Below are 21604 nucleotides of genomic sequence, written 5' to 3' on the forward strand. Positions count from 1 at the left end.
AACAAGCAATTTAAACATTTGCTCTGTGAAAGCAGCAGAGTGGATTGTGTTTTGAAGATGACTACTGAAGCCTGGGTGCCTAATACCTCACATGGAGTACATGAATCCTATGCAAGCTTTTTTAATAAGTGTTGTAAGCTTTAGGAAATAATTTTTTTCTGAAGTTCCCTGACAAGCTGGGGTACCAATTGAGTACACAGAAAATAATTTAGATTCTTATTGCAAAGTTGTTGTCGATTCTTTCTTACTACTCAATGTTTTCAGTTCTTAATAGGCAGAAAAAGCTGAGTGTTGGAAAGCCTGCAAAATCACCATTCTTGTGGCAAATCTTGACTGACAGTTGCTGACAAGTTTATGCTTGTCTGTAGAGGCTTCTTAATTAGTTCAGTCAGGGTGGGGCAGAAGACATTGGTTTCATACTAGAAGTTAATGGTTAGCTTTTCTCTTCTGAAATCTGTTTTCATGTACTGCCGAGTTAAGCTGCATCAGTTCAATATGAGGTGGATGCCCAAAACACAGGGCTTATTCAGTGGTTAGCCAGTTATTAATTTTTTTCAAGTTTCGTTATCCACAATGATGCCAAGTTTACTTAGCGCATCTTTTATATTTGGGTACCATTTGACTTGTGTCAACTACAGGCTTTTCCTCTGACAGACTGAATGATGCTTGGTTTTGTTTTCTTCTGAAAATGAATAGCTGCATTTTAGATGATTCACTGTCCCTCTCTAATGGCTGTAGACGTTTTTCCGCATTTGTTCTCCAACTGTTGTGACAATTCTTTGAATTCCTGTTGTAGTTGGCCTGAGATGTTAGCATATGCTTTGGCCTTTTTCTGCTGTGGTGAAGTTAGGCTGGAAGTCAAGGGAGGGTGTGTGTGTGTAACAGAGATTCCTAGGATGGGATGCATTAATCTTTCTGCTGTTTGACTCCATAAAATGATATTAAAAAAAAGCTAAACAAAATCAATGAGCTGTTAGCCCGTTGAATAAAAGGTAATTTTCCTGCCCAGAGCTGCTTCTCTCTGTAACATAACGTTAAATACTTGGCTGCCTCAGAATCACAAGCAGTTGAAAAAATGCTTGGTTCTGTATTATTCAGTTTGCACTACCTATTAAATTATATAGTATACATACGTCATGTTGTGCCTGTTGGTACTCTTTCTATATTAATCTGCAGATCCAAACCTTGAGAATCAGTCAGAAGGAAGCTCAGATGTTTTGCAGGTCCTCTGTACTAACTGGGAGAACCCAAGTAACGCACTCTGAACCTGACAATAGGCAATTGGTCATTTAGATACTCTTGTGTCTGAATTAAGGTGCATCCAGAAGTGCAGAAATTAATTGTGTAAAGAATCCATCACACCGTTAATTTCACATCTGACCATTTTAATGGATGTTCACTGATTATTCCCCACTGACTGCTAGAGATCGGCAAGTAAATTTCTTATCTGTTTAGACAGTGCTTTATTATATTGCATAGTGCTAACCTCTAAATTTAAAATATTGTGTGATGTGAAGTCGCGCTGTACGAAAATCAAATATCTGTCAGCTTGCCAGTATAAACCAAGTTGATAGCATGATATGAACTGTTCTGCATGAAGGCTTGCACATTGGTACTAAAAGATAGGAATCCAGTTAATGGATTCCTGTGCTAACATCTCTCTGCCTGTTAATGATGATAGTCCAACTGTCCTATAATTCTCAGCTTTCCTGGTTGCTTCCCTTTTGCCTAATGGCTCTACTAGGCCATTCACTTATTCATTGAAGCCTTCAGGACAAGCTACCTGAGCATCAGCACACTTGTCTTGCAGGTGGTAAGTGCTTGTGATTATAAGTGCAGTATTCTGTCTGGAAAGATGTAAAGAGCTGAGCAATTCTAGTTTTTTTTCTAATAACTTTATCAGTTGGAAATGTAAACATTTCTGTTTAGTAATGAACTAATACTGTTAGGAAACATTTTTTAAAAGTCCCGAGCCTTGCTGCTGTAGTGGGTTTTTTCTCTATTACTTTCATATTTATTTCTATAGTCTGGTCATTCTAATGAATTTGGACTTCTTTTTGTTTATAGCTCAGTGAATTAAGTTGGACTCTCACTCAAAATCATCTTAACCAGAGCTCTTGACTACCCAAAAAAAAAAACCAAACTAGTTTTAGGTAGAATTTTTTAGTGTTCTTAAATGTTTTGCCCTACTTGATTTTTCTTTCACTTTTTTCAGGCAATTAGCTTTTTGAAGTAATGTTGGGTCTAACTTTGGTTTCGGTTTCTCTATTCGCACTATCAGTTGTGTTCATCCCTGACCTGCAGGGGACCAACGTTTTACAGTCAGTGTTTGATTTTGGTGCTTTGTCTCAAAGCATGAATTGAGCAGTCTGCAGTCATGAGGAGGGGAAGAAAAACCCCATATTTAAAATATGCCTAGTGAGAGTAGGTGAGTTTTTAGGGAAGTTGCAGCAGCTCTTACAAAGATAGTGCTGTTAACCATCTTTTTCTCCTGTGAAGTAGTTGTTGTCCTGAAGTACTAGCTGTTGCTTACTACTGAGAGAGTAAAGGGAAGTTGAAGCCAACTGGCAAAGGAAAAAGCAGATGCTACTCAAATGTAAAGAAATCCTAATCAAGGGGGAAGCCTCTTTGAGAGAGATGCATTCACTGGAAAGAATGGAGAAATAAATTTCTACAGTTGTAACAGTGTCTGACAGTCATGTTTTTGCTTATGTTCAGTTCTGTGGGCTGTGGAGAGTTGTTCTCACTAGGGTCTCCACTCTGTTTCTTGCCTATGGTGCTGTAGATCTTCAGAGCCTTCCCTAGCTAATGTTACAGTATTATTTCCTATGAAGCTTTATGAGATGCTATAGTACTCCATATCTTCTCCTTTAAACTGTACTATTAATTATTTCACCAGCCTTAAGATGGTAGTTAGTAATGTGTATAGCGGACTGAGGCTGTCCAAGAATGCTAGGTTTCTTTGTTAAGCAAGTGGTTTTCAGTGGTGACTTGAAAATGCCTTCTCTGGACGTCGGCGTTGTAAGCCATGAATTTTTTCAAGAGCTAATTTGTGTGGTTGAATTAAGAATCTTGTGTTATTCTCTTTCTTTTTAAAGCAAAGTGAAGTGCAAGTGGAACAATTTGCCACCTGTATTTTATTGCAACTTTGACTCTTTAGTAATTAACTTTATTACGGGATATGTGTTCTTATGGATTATCTAACACAGGCAGCCTTTTTCCCTAGAAGCACATTTGTTGCCAAATAACTGTGTTCCCTGTTTATTTATACACCTAGAGATAAAACACAGTTCTGCATTCTACTTTTTTTAACATATTTTTCAAAAGTCACAGTGGCGTATAAATCCAGAACTATGTTTATGAAGTAGATCCAGAAAAATAGTACAACGTCTGGAACAGATGTGTGTTTGCTTTTACAAGGTCACATAGCATTACATTTAAGACTTTTGGTGCAAAAGAATGAATTTTCACAATCTCTTTTTCTTTTAAAACAGACTGGAGGCCAAGAACAGAGTGCAGCACTGGCTGTAGGTAAGAATTGAAACTTAACCTGCTTGAAAACTCTCCTGACATAGAAGAAGCAAAAATTATAGTATGTTAAATGGCAGAAAATGGGACTGTGCTGAACATTAGCAATTTTCTCTTCAAGAACTCATTTTCCCCCGTTTGCTTCTACAACTTTTGAAATTTGTAGTGTTCACTAGGAAGTCCTGATCTGTAACCTAATTTATGCCTCTCTGTGGTTAAAGATGCTAAACCAGGTTGCAAGTGTTTGGTTTTTTGCTTGCACGGTACCTCCCCACACAGCCTGGTCATGATTTTGAAAACTCTTCACTGTGGTGATGTGAAGAAGTCCCATTGTTTCACTAAAGGCATTTTTGGTGTGCACAGAGTATAGTAGTTTGGCCACATTTAAGAACTTACCCTGGAAGATTGTGCTTAAACTTCTTGGCAGATTTGAATGAAGAGATAATGTTTTGGTGGTTTTTCTTTCTCAGTCTCTCTAGTAAAGTTACTGTGTGACTTCTTTTCTGAACCAGATGCCTTATGCCAGAAACCAGTACTCTGAACCGGCTTGTAAGACCAAAGAGGTAGCATGTGCTCATGTGAAGGTTTTAGCTTCTAGTTTTATAACCTGCTACTTGTCTTCTAAGCTGCTGCATAGAGTGTGTGTGTTATACTTCATGTTTATTGTGCTGTGCCAGCATAGCTAACTATCTTCTGTCAGATGGGGAAGGTAATGCTACCAAATGTGAGGTAGGATTCATTTTTCTTCCATTTCCGATTAATCATCAAAAAGCTCTTTGAATTCTGGGGAGCTGATTAAATTGATTGGTCATCAGTTTCATTGACAACAGTAGAAAACATTTCCAAGTGCTGTGTCCAAAACTATTTGAATACTCCATTCAAGAATTAAGAATATATGGCACTATAAATGTGTTACTAAAGTAATTGTCCCTTATTTTAGTGCATCATTGATGTATTAAAATACTTGTTTCACAGAATCGCTGGTTTTGATGAGGTTTATATCATTTTTTTGTCATTCTTAGGAGAGCTTATGGTAATGCTGGGTCAGACCAACAGTCCTTCTAGGCTACTGTCGTGCCTCTCTGGGGCTATGGAATAAGTCTAGGAACTGGGCAAGCATACAGAAATATCTTCTAAATCTACAATAAACTAATGGAAAAACATCCAGTGCCAGCAGCAGTAGCACATTTTTAATTTGGTAGCCTTTACTTCCAAAGTCATGGATAAGTGTATTAGCAAAGTTGCAGTTTGAACTAGTGCAAACTTTGATTTACACCGTCGTGTGCATTTGCAAAGGATACATTGTAAGAGTCACTAAACTGAGTCAGACCATGGGTCCGTCTAGGCAAGTACAGTCTCCAGGAATCACCATCTTCCCTCTGCATATGCACACTTGGTTTTGCTCATCCTTTCACACACACCCCACTTATTCCTCTACTAGAACAGTGCTGCTTCTGCTCAGGAAGGTGAGAGTCATCCAGAAAAGCTAGCAAAACTCAAGGGGCATTGCTGGGAATGGTACTGCCTGCAGAAGGAGGAAGGCTGTCCAGTGAACAGCTACAGCACATGACAAGAAACTTCTGTTTTCTTTGAAGAAACTGTGAATCAACAGTATTTCGGGTCTTGAAGGGAAAATGTTTAGAAACCAAGGTGGTATTGTCCGCTAAAGTTCAGGTGTCTTGACTGCTGATGCTTCCACCTTTTCCAGCTGTGCTGAGACAAAGTAGCTGTCAAATGCTTAACAGCATCTTAAACCAGCTGGGAATCACCAGTGTGAAGGGTTTGGAGGGACTGGCAGAAGCCCTACCCAAGCAACACTTTCAGTAGGAAAGCACCAGTAAGCTAACAATAGTAAAGATCTGCAAACTATTGAAAACTTTGGTCAAGCTTCAAAGAATGGGGCGAACTTAACTAGATCTTCCTTTCTGAATAAGGTTAAAACTTGAAAAAAAGCTTAAAATCCAATAAAACCTGAACCTTCAAACGCGAGCAGATACCTAGGGAAGAGCGGGAACAGGGAGAGCATATTTTGGTGGTTCTTCTAGTATGTAAGTATTTTCAGGTCAAGTATTTTTGAGCCAGATGTGATTATTAAATGTATTCAGTATTCTTTAATGGCTTTCTGTTCCGCATATGTACCTGGTTTTCCCCAAGAACGGCTGCAAACTCCTTGTGGGACGAGATGAGAGGGACTTGTAGAGCTTATGGATGGACTGGTGCAGGAAATCGTAACTCTGCATGATATTCTGCATACTTGCTACTGATCTTAACGGATTGCAGGTTGTACAGTATCACTGGAGAATAGCAAATGTTCCTCCGTATTTCCAGTAGGTGGATGAAAATAAATTGTCTCGTGATATCTTACACTTATGGGACACCTTTAGTTTGATTTTAAGATTAAAAGAAAATTTGAGTTATGTTGGGAGGGGTGGAAAATGAGATAAAAGATGATCAGATTTAGCACGTTTAGAGGAATTGGACCGATGTGGTCTGGGTTTTTTTGTTTGGTTTTTTTACACTTGCTTTCTAACAAGAAAAACTATCAAGACACAATAAAAGTAGTTGATACTGTGCCTCATGAGGCTATCTGAAGACGTAACTGGAAATAACAAAGACAGCTGCAGCACCTTTATCTTGCAAGAAATCTCTTGTGAAACTTTAAAGAAGCGATCAACCATGTAGAGACCGGTTTTATCCCTCTGTCCTGCCTAATGCCTGTCTATTTTGTTACTGTTTCTGAAAGCAGATGGGATGGGAAGGATTATCATCCTGCTAGTCATCTTCTGTTCTACCATCAGTAACTTGATGTGTTTCATTAGCCTTCTATATTCTGCAGACATACTTTGTCTGACTGGTGTCTCAGAAAAAGGAAAATCCACAAAACAATCAGAAAGCTATCCTGAAATACAGAGATCTGTCCTTCCAGCTACGTGATTTGGAAGGCCATAGGACTTCCCTTCCTCCTTGGTCATTCAGAGCTGGTGTGTCACTGAACTGAATTTGCAGATGGACAGTCAGTGTCAGGCTCATACACACAAAGTTTGCGGTTTAGTACTGTGACATTCCAAAAAAATCCCTTGAGACAGAATATGTCAATGAATATTTATATCCATCAACTTGATGACTAGATAATTTGTCATAATATTGTTAGTGTAGGATTTGCAAGCCAAGGCACTGAAGGGGTGCAACAGTTTGGAGCCAAACTAAAAGAAAACGTGTCATTTGAGTATTAAAGAGTGATGCAGATGATTGTACTCCCTGTCGTAATACGTTAGATGGCAGTGTTACCAAGGCTGTTTGTCAGAGCCTCAGTGCAACTTCATCCAGCTTGGGTACTGAACTGTATGGGAGTCTGATTCTTCTAGATGGGAATTCAGCTACTTTGAAAGAAAACACATTTCCAAATAAAACTAGGCTTGAACAGGAGTGCTTTTTCACAAGTGAAATACCAACTAAAAGGTGGCAGATCAATTGGACTACACACTATAGTGAAGTTAGGGATTGAAAAGATTTTTCTTTTATATAGCAGTTAGATAAAACTTGCAGGTTTTGGGGTTTTTTTGGCTGTTTTTTTTTTCTTTACACTGAGATGAAAAGCTGGCAGGAGAAGGACTTATACAAATTATCGTTACTGTTGGGTTTGGTTTTTTGGAGATGAGAGCTTGACAGCTGTTAAATTACAGGCTGACATCCTTGAAATACGAAACTTTCTTAGTCATGTGGTAGTATAGCACAGTTTTAATAGGCATACCATCTTTTATAGAGTAAGAAGCTTTTCTGTAAAAAGCAATCTGTAACTCTACCACATCTCTTGTTAAATGCTTTTTTGCATCTTTACCTGATAAAAATAGAATGTTCTTAGCTTACTTCAAAAAAAGGCAGACTTCAAGATCAGCTGCTCTTTCCATGATAATGTCACAGTATCATGGACTAAATGCAGTATTTGGGCTTGAAGAAAATTGCTGGCTCTCAGAGCTGTAAGGCTCTAAGATAGTATGAACACATTTGTTAGAAGCTTCCCTTTTTCTGGAAGATCAAATTGTAAGGTAGTGACCTCTTTTGGAGGAGTTACAGCACTGCAAAAGGCTTTTAAGATTTCAGACTTTGAAGGAGAAAGCAAAGTGTAAATTGCATTCGAATATAAATGTCCCTGAACTAAAAAAAGTGGGGTTTTTTCTGATGGTTGCAATGTAATTGAATTAAAAAGAGCATTATGCAGAATTAAGTTAGAAAGCGTGTTGAGCTTGTGTCATTTTGAAAGAGAAAAGCATATCTAATTATTTTTTAGCCCCAGATTTACTCTTGGAAGAATTGTGGAGTTACTCGTTGAAGGGTAAATCAGAGCAGATTTTTGGAGCGTAGTCTCTCCCCTTCTCAATACAAGTTCTGTTTTAAAAATAAGAGTAATCCTTCCAGACAAATTGGGTTTTATTGCAGACTTGTGTGGGCATGCTTAGTTATTTTATTGTAGCTCCTGTCAAATATGTTATTCAGTGTCAGCTGTACCACTAAAATATTCCCGAATTAACAAGGCTTTAAGACTGCCTCTTCTAAAGGAACTGTGGATTCTTCAGTGCCTTTCCCTTGATTTCCTTTAAGTGGAAAAATGGACTGAATAAACACCGACATGACCATACTGTACAATTCTGGTTTTGAGGAATGTGAGCCTTTTTTCACTAGACTATTTTCCCTGGCAGGCCTCCATTTTCCTGATATGACAAGTTTTGAATTCAGTTTTGTTCAGAAAGGAGACTTTATTGATGATGTGTGATCTCAGAAAAAGTAACTTCAGTTTCAACTAAAACAGTTTATTGTATCAAAGTCAGTTTAGCCAAAAGAACTGACCTCAGAGGCAGCTTTAAACAGCTTTCAGGTAGCCTGAATACTTACTTCCCTATGCAAAAACATTTTCTATCTGGCTGTATAAATTGTTTTTCCACTATTCAGGTAAGATATTGATGATTGAAGCCCCAGGAATTCAGTGGTGGTTTTTTTTTTTTTTTTGGCTTGAATATCTTTTATTCTTATTATGGTTGATCTGCAGTTAGTGGCGTGTGGAAGAATAACCGCTAGGTGTCAGGCGTGGAGAGCGGTGCACAGATCTTTGCATCGGTTTAGACTGTGAAGTACGTCATAAAAGTGTATATAAACTGGCGAAATCTTACGTTTGCTGCAACTTGTCCCACAATGAATGAAATTACATGTTTTATGCACAACTGGTGACTGGTGTGGCACTTCATATGTGTGTTTGATTCAGCAGTTAAATGTTGGTATCTGAACTGATATCTTTAGTAATGTTACTATAGCTATGATGAGTCCTGAAAAGGAGACCAGCTTGTCCAAAATCTAACTTGTTTTAAGCTAATAGCACCAAGCTTCTCCTTCTTAAATCTAAAGCTGATAATTTCCGTGTGTTGGTCTCTTTTCCAGACTGAGTGACAACTACTATTTTTTTTTACTATTACCTCAATAATTATTTCTTGCCTGGACAATGTATTTTATTACTTTGGGATTCTGTTTAATGACAGATCTTTGTTACTTTAAACACCACTAATATCAGTAGTAGGAATTAGAACGTGTCACAGGGCATCTATGCTTCTCTAGCACTATTCAGAAGATAAATAAATGTGCATTAGACTAGGAAAAACATGTTTGGATCCAAGGAAAATATTACGACTTTCTGAAAAGAATGATTCCTGCAATGTAGTTTACAAGCCTGTTTCCATCTCTGCAGCACTCTCCAGCTTTTAAGGTTGAGAGCAGATATATTCTCGCCGCTTGTGAAGCTTAACTGCTTCATTGGGAGAGAAAATGACACTCGATCCAATAGGCTGGCTGCTCTGTGATGCCGTGTGTTGCTAAGGGCTGCCTTGGATTCAGCTGATGTGGGCAGCCACCTATTCACTGTCGTCCCCCCCCCCCCCCCAAATGTTCAGTAAGCCTTGAAACAATTGCCAGGCTGATAGGATTATTGTTCTAGAAAAACAGTATAAGGCGACATTCAGCTAGGTTTTTGTTTATGTAGTAACAATGCAAGTGTTATAACACTATAGTGTTATACTATAATGTTAGACTTTTAATGCTGTAAGTGTTTTTCACTTACTATTTTACCAAAATATCTCTGAATCAGAGGTTTATGCCACACATATGTGATTAATTGAAAATTTAAAACTCAATCCCTGAAAGAAAATGTTTGCTCTTTTATTAGATGTGCTTTCCATATAGTGTTGTGCTTAACTTCTTCCTCCAGAGCATGGATATGAGGTTTTCGTGGAGTACAGTTTTCATACTGTAACTGGACGTTCCTGTTCAGTTTTATGCTTCATTAAAAGTAGTCTTGGGAATAGTGTATACTTTTCCAAAAGGTAAGCTGATGTTTTCTTGAAGCAGGCATTCTTCAATGGTCACAAACACATTTTTTTCATCTATTTATTTTTAACTGGGGTTTTTTAACTAGTTTGACAGCACGCTATTCTTCCAACAGAATAGAGCAAAATTAAAAATGTCACTTACGAATGTCTTTGTAGTATTTTACCTTTAACAAGAGTAAGTTTTCCAGCTGCTCACCAATTGCAAGCAAAATGCTTGTTAATGCACAGTTTTTCTTTCAGGTGTGAGAGGAGGAAATTTGTTTAGTGCTTGGCTGAATTTAGTTGCATCATGTATTTCTATTAAATTTCCCCTGGGCTTAGCTTGGGGGGAAAAAAAAATTGAAATGTGTCAGGGATGTTTTCAGCATGAAGGACATGCGTGCAAGACTTGTTTTGAAAATATGCCTTTGCTTTCCGCTTGTCTGATCATGACACTACACGCAACATCATACAACCCCATAAGGCTGTAATGGGCCAAGTCATTGTAATCAAATGTGGCATTCCGTATGTCTTACTCTGCAAGTAGGTCAAGTTTAAACCATGTTCTTGGCTTGCGCTCTGATTTCCCATAACCTGCTCCATGTGGCTTGAGTATTGTGCTGGAGTACAGAGCATGCCAGGAGGGATTCTGGGCAGCTTCACAGGGACAGTCAGTTTTTGGACAGAGACTAGTGGGTTTTTTCCTGCTGTGATTTTATGATGTTGGATTCATGGCAAGAGAAAACTTCAGTGGTCTAAAGTGTGCTTATACTGAATCTTAGACTGTCAGTTTGCCTAATGAGTTACCTTTGGACACTGCACTATAAAATGTTAAAATCAATAAGACCCTTGGGAGAAAAACCAGTTTGCAAGTTTTGAAGTGTACTATATTCTGAATGAGCATACCAAATAAAATTAGACAGAGGCTGACAATCTGAAGCTGTGAAAGAACAAATAGGTAGTGACCTAAATTGTACTTAAGGCTGGGCAGGTGAATATTTTGATGTTGGTGATTGCGATATGCAAAATCCTTCTTGATAAGGATTACAGCTTCAGTGTGGATTTTGTTCCAGTTGTGCTGGAACAATTGTGGGTCAGAAAGTGTGTTAAGACCCACGAAAGTCACCTCCAGTCAATGTTCTGAGTCAACTATTTGGCTCTGAGACAAAGCCCAGCTGCAGGACATAAAACTGAGTCAGTAGTAGTGCTTTGGTCTTTATACAGGCTCAAATCGTTCTTGAATCGGGGCTGACTGATGTGGCAGTGTGCTCAAGAAGGATGCAGTTAGTGCTGGAGGATGTCCTTGACTAGACAATGATAGCTCAACATCAGGACTAGTTAACTGGAACCACATCTGACTTTCTAAAACAGTAATTCTGCTTACTTCAGCTGAAGTTGTGGACTTTCAAGGAAATTGGAAGAGTACTTGGTAAATCAGCACTGACTGGGCATGCCACTATGGTGGTTAATTACCAAGATAAGTCTTCATAGAACTACCAAAATCTTCCGTGCTGGTGATGCTTTTACAGGACATCAAATAGCAGAAGAGGTCCCTGGAGATAACTGTAATGGCTAGTTTTGTAGACTGTTTCTTTTACATGCAGATTGTCATCATCTTTAATATTAGAGCCAGTAACAGACCTTCTTTTCGTGTGTTTTGGGCCCAGCAGAAATGCAAATGACAAGCCATCTTGAACAGAACAAGAATCTGGCAAATCAGGATCTGTCAGGAGCCTGAGGCATCTCTGAGCTAGGTTGCTTTACCCTAGATTGATCCAGGTATTCTGCTGACATAGCAGCCTCTCAGAAAGGTCAGTTTTCATTTTCCCTTCTATAGGGTTCCACCTGAGTGCAACAGGTCAGCTCTTCCTGCTGCTTGGCTATACCTTTTGAAGGAAAATAATGTACAGAAGTGTAGAGCCATCTAACCTGAGCCCTGGCATGTTGACCTGCAGCTGCTTCCATGAATCTGGGAAGTTCCACACTGTGACACCACGGTCTCGTTTCTAGAAGGCCATTTCAGAGCTCGAGAAGCTAGTGCTTAGCGTCGCCAGAAGAGTAAATTCTTATCTGTTGGATCTTGCATTCATTACCTTGAGTGCTAAGGAGAGAGAAAGTGTCCTCCCAAGAAATGCTAGATGAATTATATCTTCTCAACTTTTGTCTAAATTGAGTTTTCAAGCTCCCTTTCTAGCTTCTTAAAGTCTTTTTGGATTACAACTTGGAGGAATGGTCATTTTCACAGTTCTTAAAACACAGCAAATCTTCCGGTATTGAGGAATACTTGAGATCCTTGCGTAACTGTTAGAATTCATCTTGATACAAGTTTCAAAAATATTGTATTTCTCCAGTTGCTGCTAGATTTCCATTCACTCCATAAAAACTGACTATACGGTGAATGTTTTGCTGCTAAAAAAGCAAATGTGATTGCATAGCTTTTATGCAAAACTGTGACATGACTAAAGTTTGTCAAGATTTTTTTCAGTATGGTGAATGCACGAGGGAAGAGGTCTGTTACCAACTTCATTACAAAGAAGTGTTCATGCAGCTTTGTATTCATGTGAATTGAAACGTATCACATGTTGTCATCTTGTTGCTGTTGTAGTTGAATTAGTCCTTTCTCATCTTCAATTTCTCTCGTTTTCTCAGAGAGGCTGTTCACTCAACTGTTACCATTAGGTTGGTTGCATCTTCTGCTTGAATTTTTCTTATCTGCTGTTTCATTGTAGTGCCAGACCTTTTATTGTGCTTCTCTATTTGTTAAACTCACTCCCAGAAAAGAAACCATATATTCTTATTGGAAAACTTTTCTGAGGGATGAAGGTCTGAATGAAGGTATTTGTATTGCAAAACTGAGTCCCTGACCCCTTACTCATTTTAGGAAGTGGTAGGGATTCAATTAAACAATCTGTTCTGCAGTGACTATATGCTCTTCGGTAAATTTATCTTCAAAATATTTCAACCCTGTAAGCATGCCCCTACTCTGACCTTCAGAAGTAATGTTATTCAATATTTAAACCACATGTATGACCCTGTAAACTCTGAGGAGACTGGTTAATGTCAAACCAAAGGCAAAACCTACATAGAGGCATTTACTTGAGGTATTGAAATTATTGTGGGGATGGCGCAGCTGAAGAGCTGAAGCATGGCGGTACTTGTAGGTATAGTTAGAGTTCTCTTTAGGCAGTTAACACCGTTCACTGCTATGCATTTGCTACTTGCTTGTTAACATTGGAATTGAAATATGTAATACGCTGTTCTGAGACTGAGGTTTGGTTTTTAAATCTGAATCTACAGACTCAATCACCATTAGGCATCTTGTACTTTTGGCTTTTTATTGCCCCTGTTGAAAATATTTAAGAATGCCTCTGTATTTCAGCTTTTTCCAGATTATGAATGTCCTTGTTGTTGGGGAGCAGACCAAGTGACTTATTCAGTCCTGTGTTACAGAACATGCTTGCGAGATACGGAAAAGTAATTTCTCTGCTTTCTGATGTTGCTTGTTTATACAGCACTGGTGCACGTGTAGCATTTGAAGAGTTCGCTAAGCTATGGAATAGAAAGCTCTGAAAAAGCTGCCTCTTTGAAGAAACATGTTTTGATGGACTAGTTTTTAAGATAAGTGTCTAAACTGGACACCCTAATTTAAAACTTCCTTAAATAATGGGTGTTTCTCACAGGCTCAGAAATCTGATCTGACTTTCCAGAGAGCTAAGTTCAAATGCTTCGGAAGCAGGACTTGCATTTTCTTGAGTTTCAAGGAGAAAGTTGAATGTGCAAAAAAGCAAGCGTACACCTAGTGATGAAGTTCTATATGCAGAATCTACTGTGATCAGTTGGATTACACTCAAAGTCGCTTTTTTAAAAAATCTAGATTTTTAACTGTTTGGTCATTCTGTGGAAGTTATTGGAGCAAAGACTAATGTAACTAGTTGTTGGAGCGAAGACTGAGTCATTTTCAATAGCCTGGGATTAATTCCCGCTTCCTTCTCTAGCTTTTTTTGATTGTGTGAGTTATTGCTGAATCTTGTGGATCCTGAAAAATAAATCATGTGCTGTTCTTAGTTCGCTTTTCCCTCACACACCAGTTGCATTTTTCTTATGAAACTCAAGAAATCTATCAACACAGGTTCTAAAACTTGTTTTTGCCAGACAATTTGTTTTGACTTCACATTGCTTCAGTTTTCTTGATTCCTAATAAATTAATGATTCTTACTGTCAATGCTACGTCCCTTCAGGTAAACATCAGTCTTCAGTAAAAGTAAAAATCAGAAAAAAAAAAGGGCATACACTGATAGATTGGTATAGTTACACTAATTTGAAACTTGATTTTTTAGATCTTATGCTTGAATCCAAATGTCAGACTGTTGATGGCTTATTCTTAAATAATTTGAAATCAGATTTTTGGGTAGTGTCTTGTGTTTGTCTTGCAGCAGCACTCCAGTGAACTTCTGGTATTTCAGGGCAATTGTTCTTAAGTATATTTTCAGCCTCTGTAAAACATGGGTGGGTCCTTGAAGAGGCTGCCTTGTTATGCAATGCAGTTTTCATAGTCCTGCTGAAGGTATAGATTTCTGAAACTTATGGTAACGTTTGAAACTGTTTCATTAATTTCTCTGACCTCGAGTAATCTAATGACTATTTAATTTTTCTTCCACTTTCCATTTCTTTTAGCTGGGATGTGACAGCAAGCATAAGAAGAACTGTTGAAACTTGATTGTCTCCTGTTTTTGGAAAAGTCTAACTTGTGTTTAACTCATCACTTTACGTGATTTGACGGGAAAAACTGTTCATTGACCACAGATGACTACTACTAAGAGGCTTTCCGAAATTTGTTTTGGATTATGGAGAGATAGTAAAAGAAATCAGACTTATAATGACACCAGTTCCATTTGAGGTTGCTTTTGTCCGAAGCAATAACAGCTTTGTTGGCTGTGGGTTGCTGCAGTATGCAGAACAATTGCTCAGTCATCATAGGTAACATATTCTTTAAGTGTATAAAACAAAGATGAAAAAGAGCCAGTAATTCAGATCTTTATTTTTGTCAAAGCTATAACTTAATTTTTTCAACAATCACTCTTCCCTGAGAAGAAGGGGAGTGGAAATGCACTGTACAGTGCATGTTTTCTACTTCCCACGAGAAGGTGATGAATTCAGTGTGCAAAACCCAACGGGAGCCCTGCTCCAGTGAGCCCCAGGCGTGTACTTAAAATAGGAAATGGTTATTGGAACTAAATTATTTTGCCATTTTTATTTTTAGGTTTGCTGGCATGGGTAATCTCATTAAGGTGCTAACCAGGGACATAGACCACAATGCAGCACATTTTTTCTTGGATTTTGAAAGTAAGTCTCTCGGCCCTTCACAGCTGGTGCATTTAAAATGGTAACAGTAGGGTTGCTTATACCTGCTGCAGTGAAGGCTAGGGGACTCAGTTGCAAATCTGCAATTTGAGAAAGAGTTGCATGTGTTTTTTCCATTCCTCTTTTTTTTTTTTCTTTTTTTCCCCTCCAGTAGTAGCCAAGCCACCATCATGCTACTGTGTAAATTTTCTTGTGCTTAGTCATTTTGGGTCTCTGTGGTCAGTGATGTCCATCCATCTGCCTGCGAATCAAGTAATCATAAAACAAAAAATTCTGTCAGTATGCCATAGTAATCTGTGCTGAGCAGTTGTTCACTGTAATCCTACCTCGTACAAGAGTGAGTACTAAATTATTCCTGATCCTGGTTTGGTCATTCATGGTGCAGTTAATGTGCATTTTTTACATCCAAAAGTCCAAAGTGGAATTGCCGGAGCTTCACAGATGTTTTAGGCACCTTGTTTAAAAGATCTGTGGCATACCTGTGTTAGCATTTTCTGCACACTGAAATGATGTATCTTGATGCGTTTTTCTATAATGGCTTTCTGACAAAATTGTAAGGGCTGACAAAATTAAAGCTCTTTCCTTCTGTTGTCCCATCAGGTAAAAATCTGTAGCATGGCTACCATGTCAGTGCTTGCAAATGTGGTACTTGGCCCTCAACGTGGTACTCCTGCTCAGGACGCTGGTGCTAGGGTGTACCGGGGCAGAATTAGTCACTGGCAAGGCTTTTGGTTGGAGTTCTGCCCCTTTCTCAAAGGGGTGGCTGTGAAGATGTTGGTGACGTAGTCACTTCTTACAGGAAAGCTGCATTGCATCTCTGGGAACGCCAGCTGTACGTCCTCGAGGTGGGGCTCTCCCTCCACCCATCAGGGCGGCAGCCTGAAGGACGGGTTTGTGCCTGATGGAACTCTCTGGTCTTCTTTCCCCCGCCGCTTCAATCAACTATATTTGGGCTGTTCCTTCTTACAAAAAGAAAATTTTCTTTTCTCTCATTCTTGTCTTGGCAGGTACCTTAACATGGGGAACCTTCTAAAAGTTTTGACATGCACAGACCTTGAGCAGGGGCCAAATTTTTTCCTTGATTTTGAAAGTGAGAAGATGATTTTATATATCTATTACTCTTTGCCTGCAGTAGACTGCATTTGTCATGTACTAAATGTATGTTTTCACTTTGCCATCCTTCTAACAGCTTTGCATGCCTGAGCTATGGATAATTGTTCAGCGAACTTTTGTAGAAAGCAATAATCTGTTTTAAAATAACCTCAGTTTCTAAAATGCAAAATCTTTGTTTCATGGAGGGCTTTCAAATTATGTTTTACTGTTGGAATCTGATATGGTTCTTGTTTTAAAGCAAAATTCTGTCTGCTTTTCATCAAAACTTTAAAAAGAATTTGAATTATTTGAAGACTTACTGAAATTACAAGAAGATACATGCACTTTAAAGGAAGGACTGAATATGAAACCTGATTCTCTTTTCTTCACTTCCAGTGTGCCACTGAATAGTGCTGCTTATAGCGATTGGCTCACAACAGCTATCCATAGCTCTCCATCATCATCATGTTAAAGGTGTATATGTGAACCTTATTTGATTTGGCATTGAAATTTGATAGTTAACCTCGTCCCTCCTTAAAAGGGGGGCTTACAGAGTATAGAGACGAAATTGCTTTCGAAAAGAAGAGACTTTAAGCTTGTCTGATCAATGCCAAGCGTTCTGGAAGGTTCACATATTGTTAGTATTTCTGCTTTTAGGTTCTTTTGCATGATACAATATAGCCTAAGAATGGCAGGTAAGTGTTGTTGGCTGCTGCTATGCATGTTTAATTGCTTTCTTTTGGGATATGCTGTTGGTTTACCCAGCTGTACATCAGCAAGCATAAAATAAGAAAACTAATGTTCAAGTGCATTTTGACTATGTAATAAAATACAATGGAATAGCATAACAAAAAAATTTATGAAGTATTGTGATATGGATAATTTGAGATTCATTATATCTTCTTTCCTTCCCCCAAATTATTTTTCAGTTGTGTTTGATGAAACAGTAGGAATTGGTTATTTTAGTTCTAACATGAAAGCGAATGCTTGGAGAAATATGTTTTTGCTCCAGTGACATTTAAAGTTATAACTTCTCTAAACCCTTATCCTGTACTGTTGATTTTATCAACTGTCTATTCTGAATATATTGTTATTGGAAGATGATAAGCATACATATTATTCATGAAGGGAACATAATCAAGGGCTGTGTTGTAAAATCAGAAAGCAAACCTGTTGTTTAAAACCACTTCAAATCTCACATCATCAGAATAGGTATGACAGTGAAGTAGGGAGAACTGATATGGGAGAATATTGGAGTTGTGAAGCTCCAACTTAATCTGCAAATACTGACCATTTAATTGGACTACATTAAATTCAATTTAGCTGGCTACAAGAGGCATAATTCTAAAATCAATTGCAATTGATGCTATTTTTAAAAAAATACTGATTCTTTAGCTATCAATTTTGTTTTGAAGTGCATGTTTTGAGCATGAACAAGATTTGGTATGAGAGTAAGCAGGTTGCTGACATGAAATGTTTACATACGCAGTCGAATTAAGTGACTTATATTATGGCTGAATTGTTAGACTGTTCTTTATTCATTTTGGACCCTGTCCTGCGTTTGTTTCTGCTGCTATACTGTGTATCCATGCTTCTTTCTACTCTCTTGCCTTGACAGGATCTTGGCTTTGACACAGTCAAGATCTTTCTTCAAGACTTGGCACTTAATCTTGTGGTACTTAACATTGTGGTTTTATGTGGAAGAGCAAGTAAGCTCTGTATTAAAAACAAATTTGCCAATTCTATGTTACGCCTGGCTCAATAATATACAGTTGGAAGTCTTTTGTTCTTAAATCCATATATATCTTTGGAGTGAGCAGGCTAGTTAAACGTTTCTTGCACAATACCATAAAGAGCTAAAAATCTAATGTCCATAAAGCTTTATAGGGATACAAACTCCAAATTTAGAAAGGTTTTAGACTGGTTTCTAAGTTGTTCCTCCCCCCCGCCCCGATATTTGTCTTGGTGCTAGATTACAGTGATTTGTGTGACTATCAGAACACATGCAAAAAAATGTTCCAATAAATGATATAATAGGCTGTTGGCTTTTCCTTGCCTTAACACTGGTTAAGCTTATGTTTTCTTTGGTCATCCACCTTACCTACTTGAAACAAATAGTTGTCTTAAGTATTCTACTGAAGTCTCTGCAGTGCCACTTTAACATGAGCAGAGGAAAATGCACAGCTTTGTAGGGACAATATTGTCAACATAAAACAGCCACCTACAATGTGGGAAACTTACAGCTCAACTTTTATGTTGGTGTCATTACTGTCACAGTGCAAATCCTTTCCAAATTTACTGATTTGAATAGTAGCTAAAATACAGAGTACTTTTGGTTGCAGATGGTGATCTCAAGCTAGCGCTGAAAGTACTCTGCATTACCTCCAAAGAACTTGGCTAGGTTTCAGAGGAGCCGCAAAGATAGCATTCTCCATAGTAATGATGATAGAGATGAATAAATCATTTCATCTCCAGCAGTCTGGGATTTTTCTCTCCCTTGCTTGTGAGTTTTGTCCCAGCCAGTTTCAGATGACTTGATGTGTTCTTCCCTGGGAAAAATCTCAGTTTAAATAGTGTTTACTGTGCAGTATAAACTTCTAACCCCAAATTTCTCTCCCTGCTAGTTCTGTAGGCTAGCCAAATATTTTTTTAAATAGTCACTAAATGTGTGTGTTCCCTGCATGCAATATGTTGTCACACTTCCATAACATTTAGTTCACATAACAGCATTTGTATATTGTTTCAAGTCTACTCTTTTGTCTTTAATATGTTATCGTGTGAGCTTTCTGAACTCTAAATGTATATTGCATCTAGTGCAGTAACATTCTGATTAAATTTAAAAGTAATTTGAAGATGAACTCTCCATTTACTTGAGGGACCTCAGTCTTCGCTGTTCTTACTATTGGATTAAAAATGGGGAAGTTGCCCTGAATAACCAGGGGTCGGCTCCCTTGGCAACAATATCAACCTCAGAACATTTCAGCTGTGCTGTGCTTACTGTATTTGTTCTTTGTATGGAAAACGTTGCCGGGTAAAGGCAAAGCCTTGTCATAAAGTTGTAGCAGGAACTTACATCCATGGAAGAGGAAAAGGGAGATCCCTGAAATTGCGTGCCTCCTTCGTCCTGCTGTTTGGATGCCTGGCATTGGTTGCTTTTTCTTAGTTGTCAAGATTAACTCCAGAAGTACAACTCCCTTTCCTGCTCTGTGCACTCCACATTGAGGAAAAAGAGTTCTGCAGTTAGTGATTCTCAAGTGAAAGTCCTGTAGCTTGAGTCCTCAGGTACATACTGATACGTGGGAGTGCTTCCTCCATCAATTCAAGATTACAGGAGTGCATAGGAAGAGGAACTTTTCCCTCTTTCTCCACCTGTGATGGGCTTTCAGAATGCAGTGCCCTAACCAGCACTGAGAAGCAAATAAACCAATTGCTCTGAGCCAGCCAGCACTAGGGCTTGAAGATTTTCTATATTGTGCCTTTTAAATCTGTCCTAATAAAATCCTAAATGTATTGTGAAGTGAATGTAAAAGAATTTAGGTTTACTTTTTAAATTTGAGCTCTTTTCTAGATGCAGAAGAATTACAGATGGGAGAGGAACTTAGTTGGGACAAATCAGGTTTACAGATTTCTTCTGTTGGAGAGGACTAGGTGCACCAAAATGAAATATATACCAAAAGAAATAATCCAGTGCCTACTGGATTTTAAAACATATATATTTAGAAGTTTGTCATAATCAAACCAAACGGGCAAAAAAAACAAACAAAAAAACCCCACCACCCCAACAAATTAAGTCTAAATCATTGTTTTAGGTTTCCTGGAACATTTTAGGGAAATGAAATACAGTAGTTGGCTGATACATCCTAAGTGAAGCACCTAACAGAGGTGTTGAAGGTGTTGACTTGCATAGCCAGCTGTTCAGTGAAGACCACTTAATTTGTATCTGGAAAATGATTTTCATTTCTAAACCTGGAAGGTCATAGTACTACATCTGTTGTGCTTGTTGGTGGGTTTCAAAATGAGGAGGAAGAGTTCTCGTGGGCTCTTCTGCTATGCCCCCCCCCCCCATGTTGAAAAATGAACTCTCCTTACTAGAGAGGGTAGAGAAAAAATGGCATGAAAAATTAAACAGACAAGAGATGTACTCAGTGTGAGACGATCCAAGTGGCAAGTCTTGATTGCATTATTTAACAACACAATCTGGAATGCTACAGAGCTTCACGTTTTAGTCTGTATTTCACTATAGCATTTCATGTTTGTGCATGAACTGCTGCCAGTCAACTGGTGCTTACCTGTCTGCTCTTTGCCCTCATTTTTTTTGTCTTCATTTCTTACAGCAGTCTTCAGCAGCTTTCAAAATTATAAATGTTGACCTTTGTCATGATCTGAAAAGCACTGGCCACTTTTACTCGATGCCTAATCAATGTGGTGCTCTTAATTTTTCTTTAAAAGGAGTGACCAGCTTTTTTTTTTACCCATGCTAATTCTTGATGGTTCTCAAAATACCACAGTCAAACTGTTGCAAGGTCTATATATAGGTATATTTGCTAATAATGCCCACTCTCTATGCATTAAACCATAAAAATAAGAAGTATTATGCAAAAATTACAGCAAAATCCAGACAGGCAATGCACGTGAAATTTATCTTCTCCTAATACAAACTTCGTTTTCTAATTTTTTTTTTCTAGTGTGTAACACTAGGATACAGTGATTTTTTTTTTTTCTTTTTAATGTAAGTATGTACCTCACTTCCATCACCGTTAGTGGGAGTTTTACATATGGATCATGGAAAAAGCACTTTTAAAAAGACATTTTCCAGACTCTTTAAACTGTACAAAATCATGAGGATATATTGTCCATAGATAGCTTTTGTTTATCCCTATAAAAAAGAACATATTGTTAATACCCTGACTTTTGGCATCAGAAATCCTGGATTAAAATATCGTGATTTGATTTCATAACATATTTTGCCCATGTAGACAGAGAAGGGTTTTTTGCTAATAGCTTCAGTAGCAGCTTCAGTAACTAACTGACTTTTTTTTATATCAATCTAAAAGGAACTAACCTTATAGCTTCCATCAGAATTTTAAAAGAAATATTGATCTCATATCAGGTAAACCAGGTCTAAGATATTTGTACTAGGTGATTATTTTTAAAGGCTAAAGCCTTTTGTTGATTCTTCTCAAAACATACTTCTTATTGAATCACATTTCTTTAAACATGTATGTGTAGCTTTTTAAAATGATGATCAAATATACTTTTGGAAAGTCTTTAGC

General features: G+C 38.0%; 1 protein-coding gene across 6 annotated transcripts in view; it reads left to right on the top strand.

The window, feature by feature from the left end:
- Positions 1 to 21604, top strand: part of CYRIB (CYFIP related Rac1 interactor B) — a 99553-nt gene that overhangs the window by 66268 nt on the left and 11681 nt on the right. For 4 of the 6 annotated variants that reach the window (XM_050891727.1, XM_050891731.1, XM_050891726.1 and 1 more), the window contains 2 exons: positions 3495 to 3531; positions 16247 to 16329. In XM_050891727.1, coding sequence (XP_050747684.1) covers positions 16257 to 16329 — 73 coding nt within the window. In that variant the 5' untranslated portion in view covers positions 3495 to 3531; positions 16247 to 16256. Of the gene's footprint in view, positions 1 to 3494; positions 3532 to 15159; positions 15222 to 16246; positions 16330 to 21604 lie in introns of those variants that run through there. The other 2 variants (XM_050891730.1, XM_050891729.1) reach the window with 2 other exon arrangements.

This window comes from Gymnogyps californianus, chromosome 2 (genome assembly GCF_018139145.2).
Source record: "Gymnogyps californianus isolate 813 chromosome 2, ASM1813914v2, whole genome shotgun sequence".
Classification (NCBI taxonomy): Eukaryota; Metazoa; Chordata; class Aves; order Accipitriformes; family Cathartidae; genus Gymnogyps; species Gymnogyps californianus.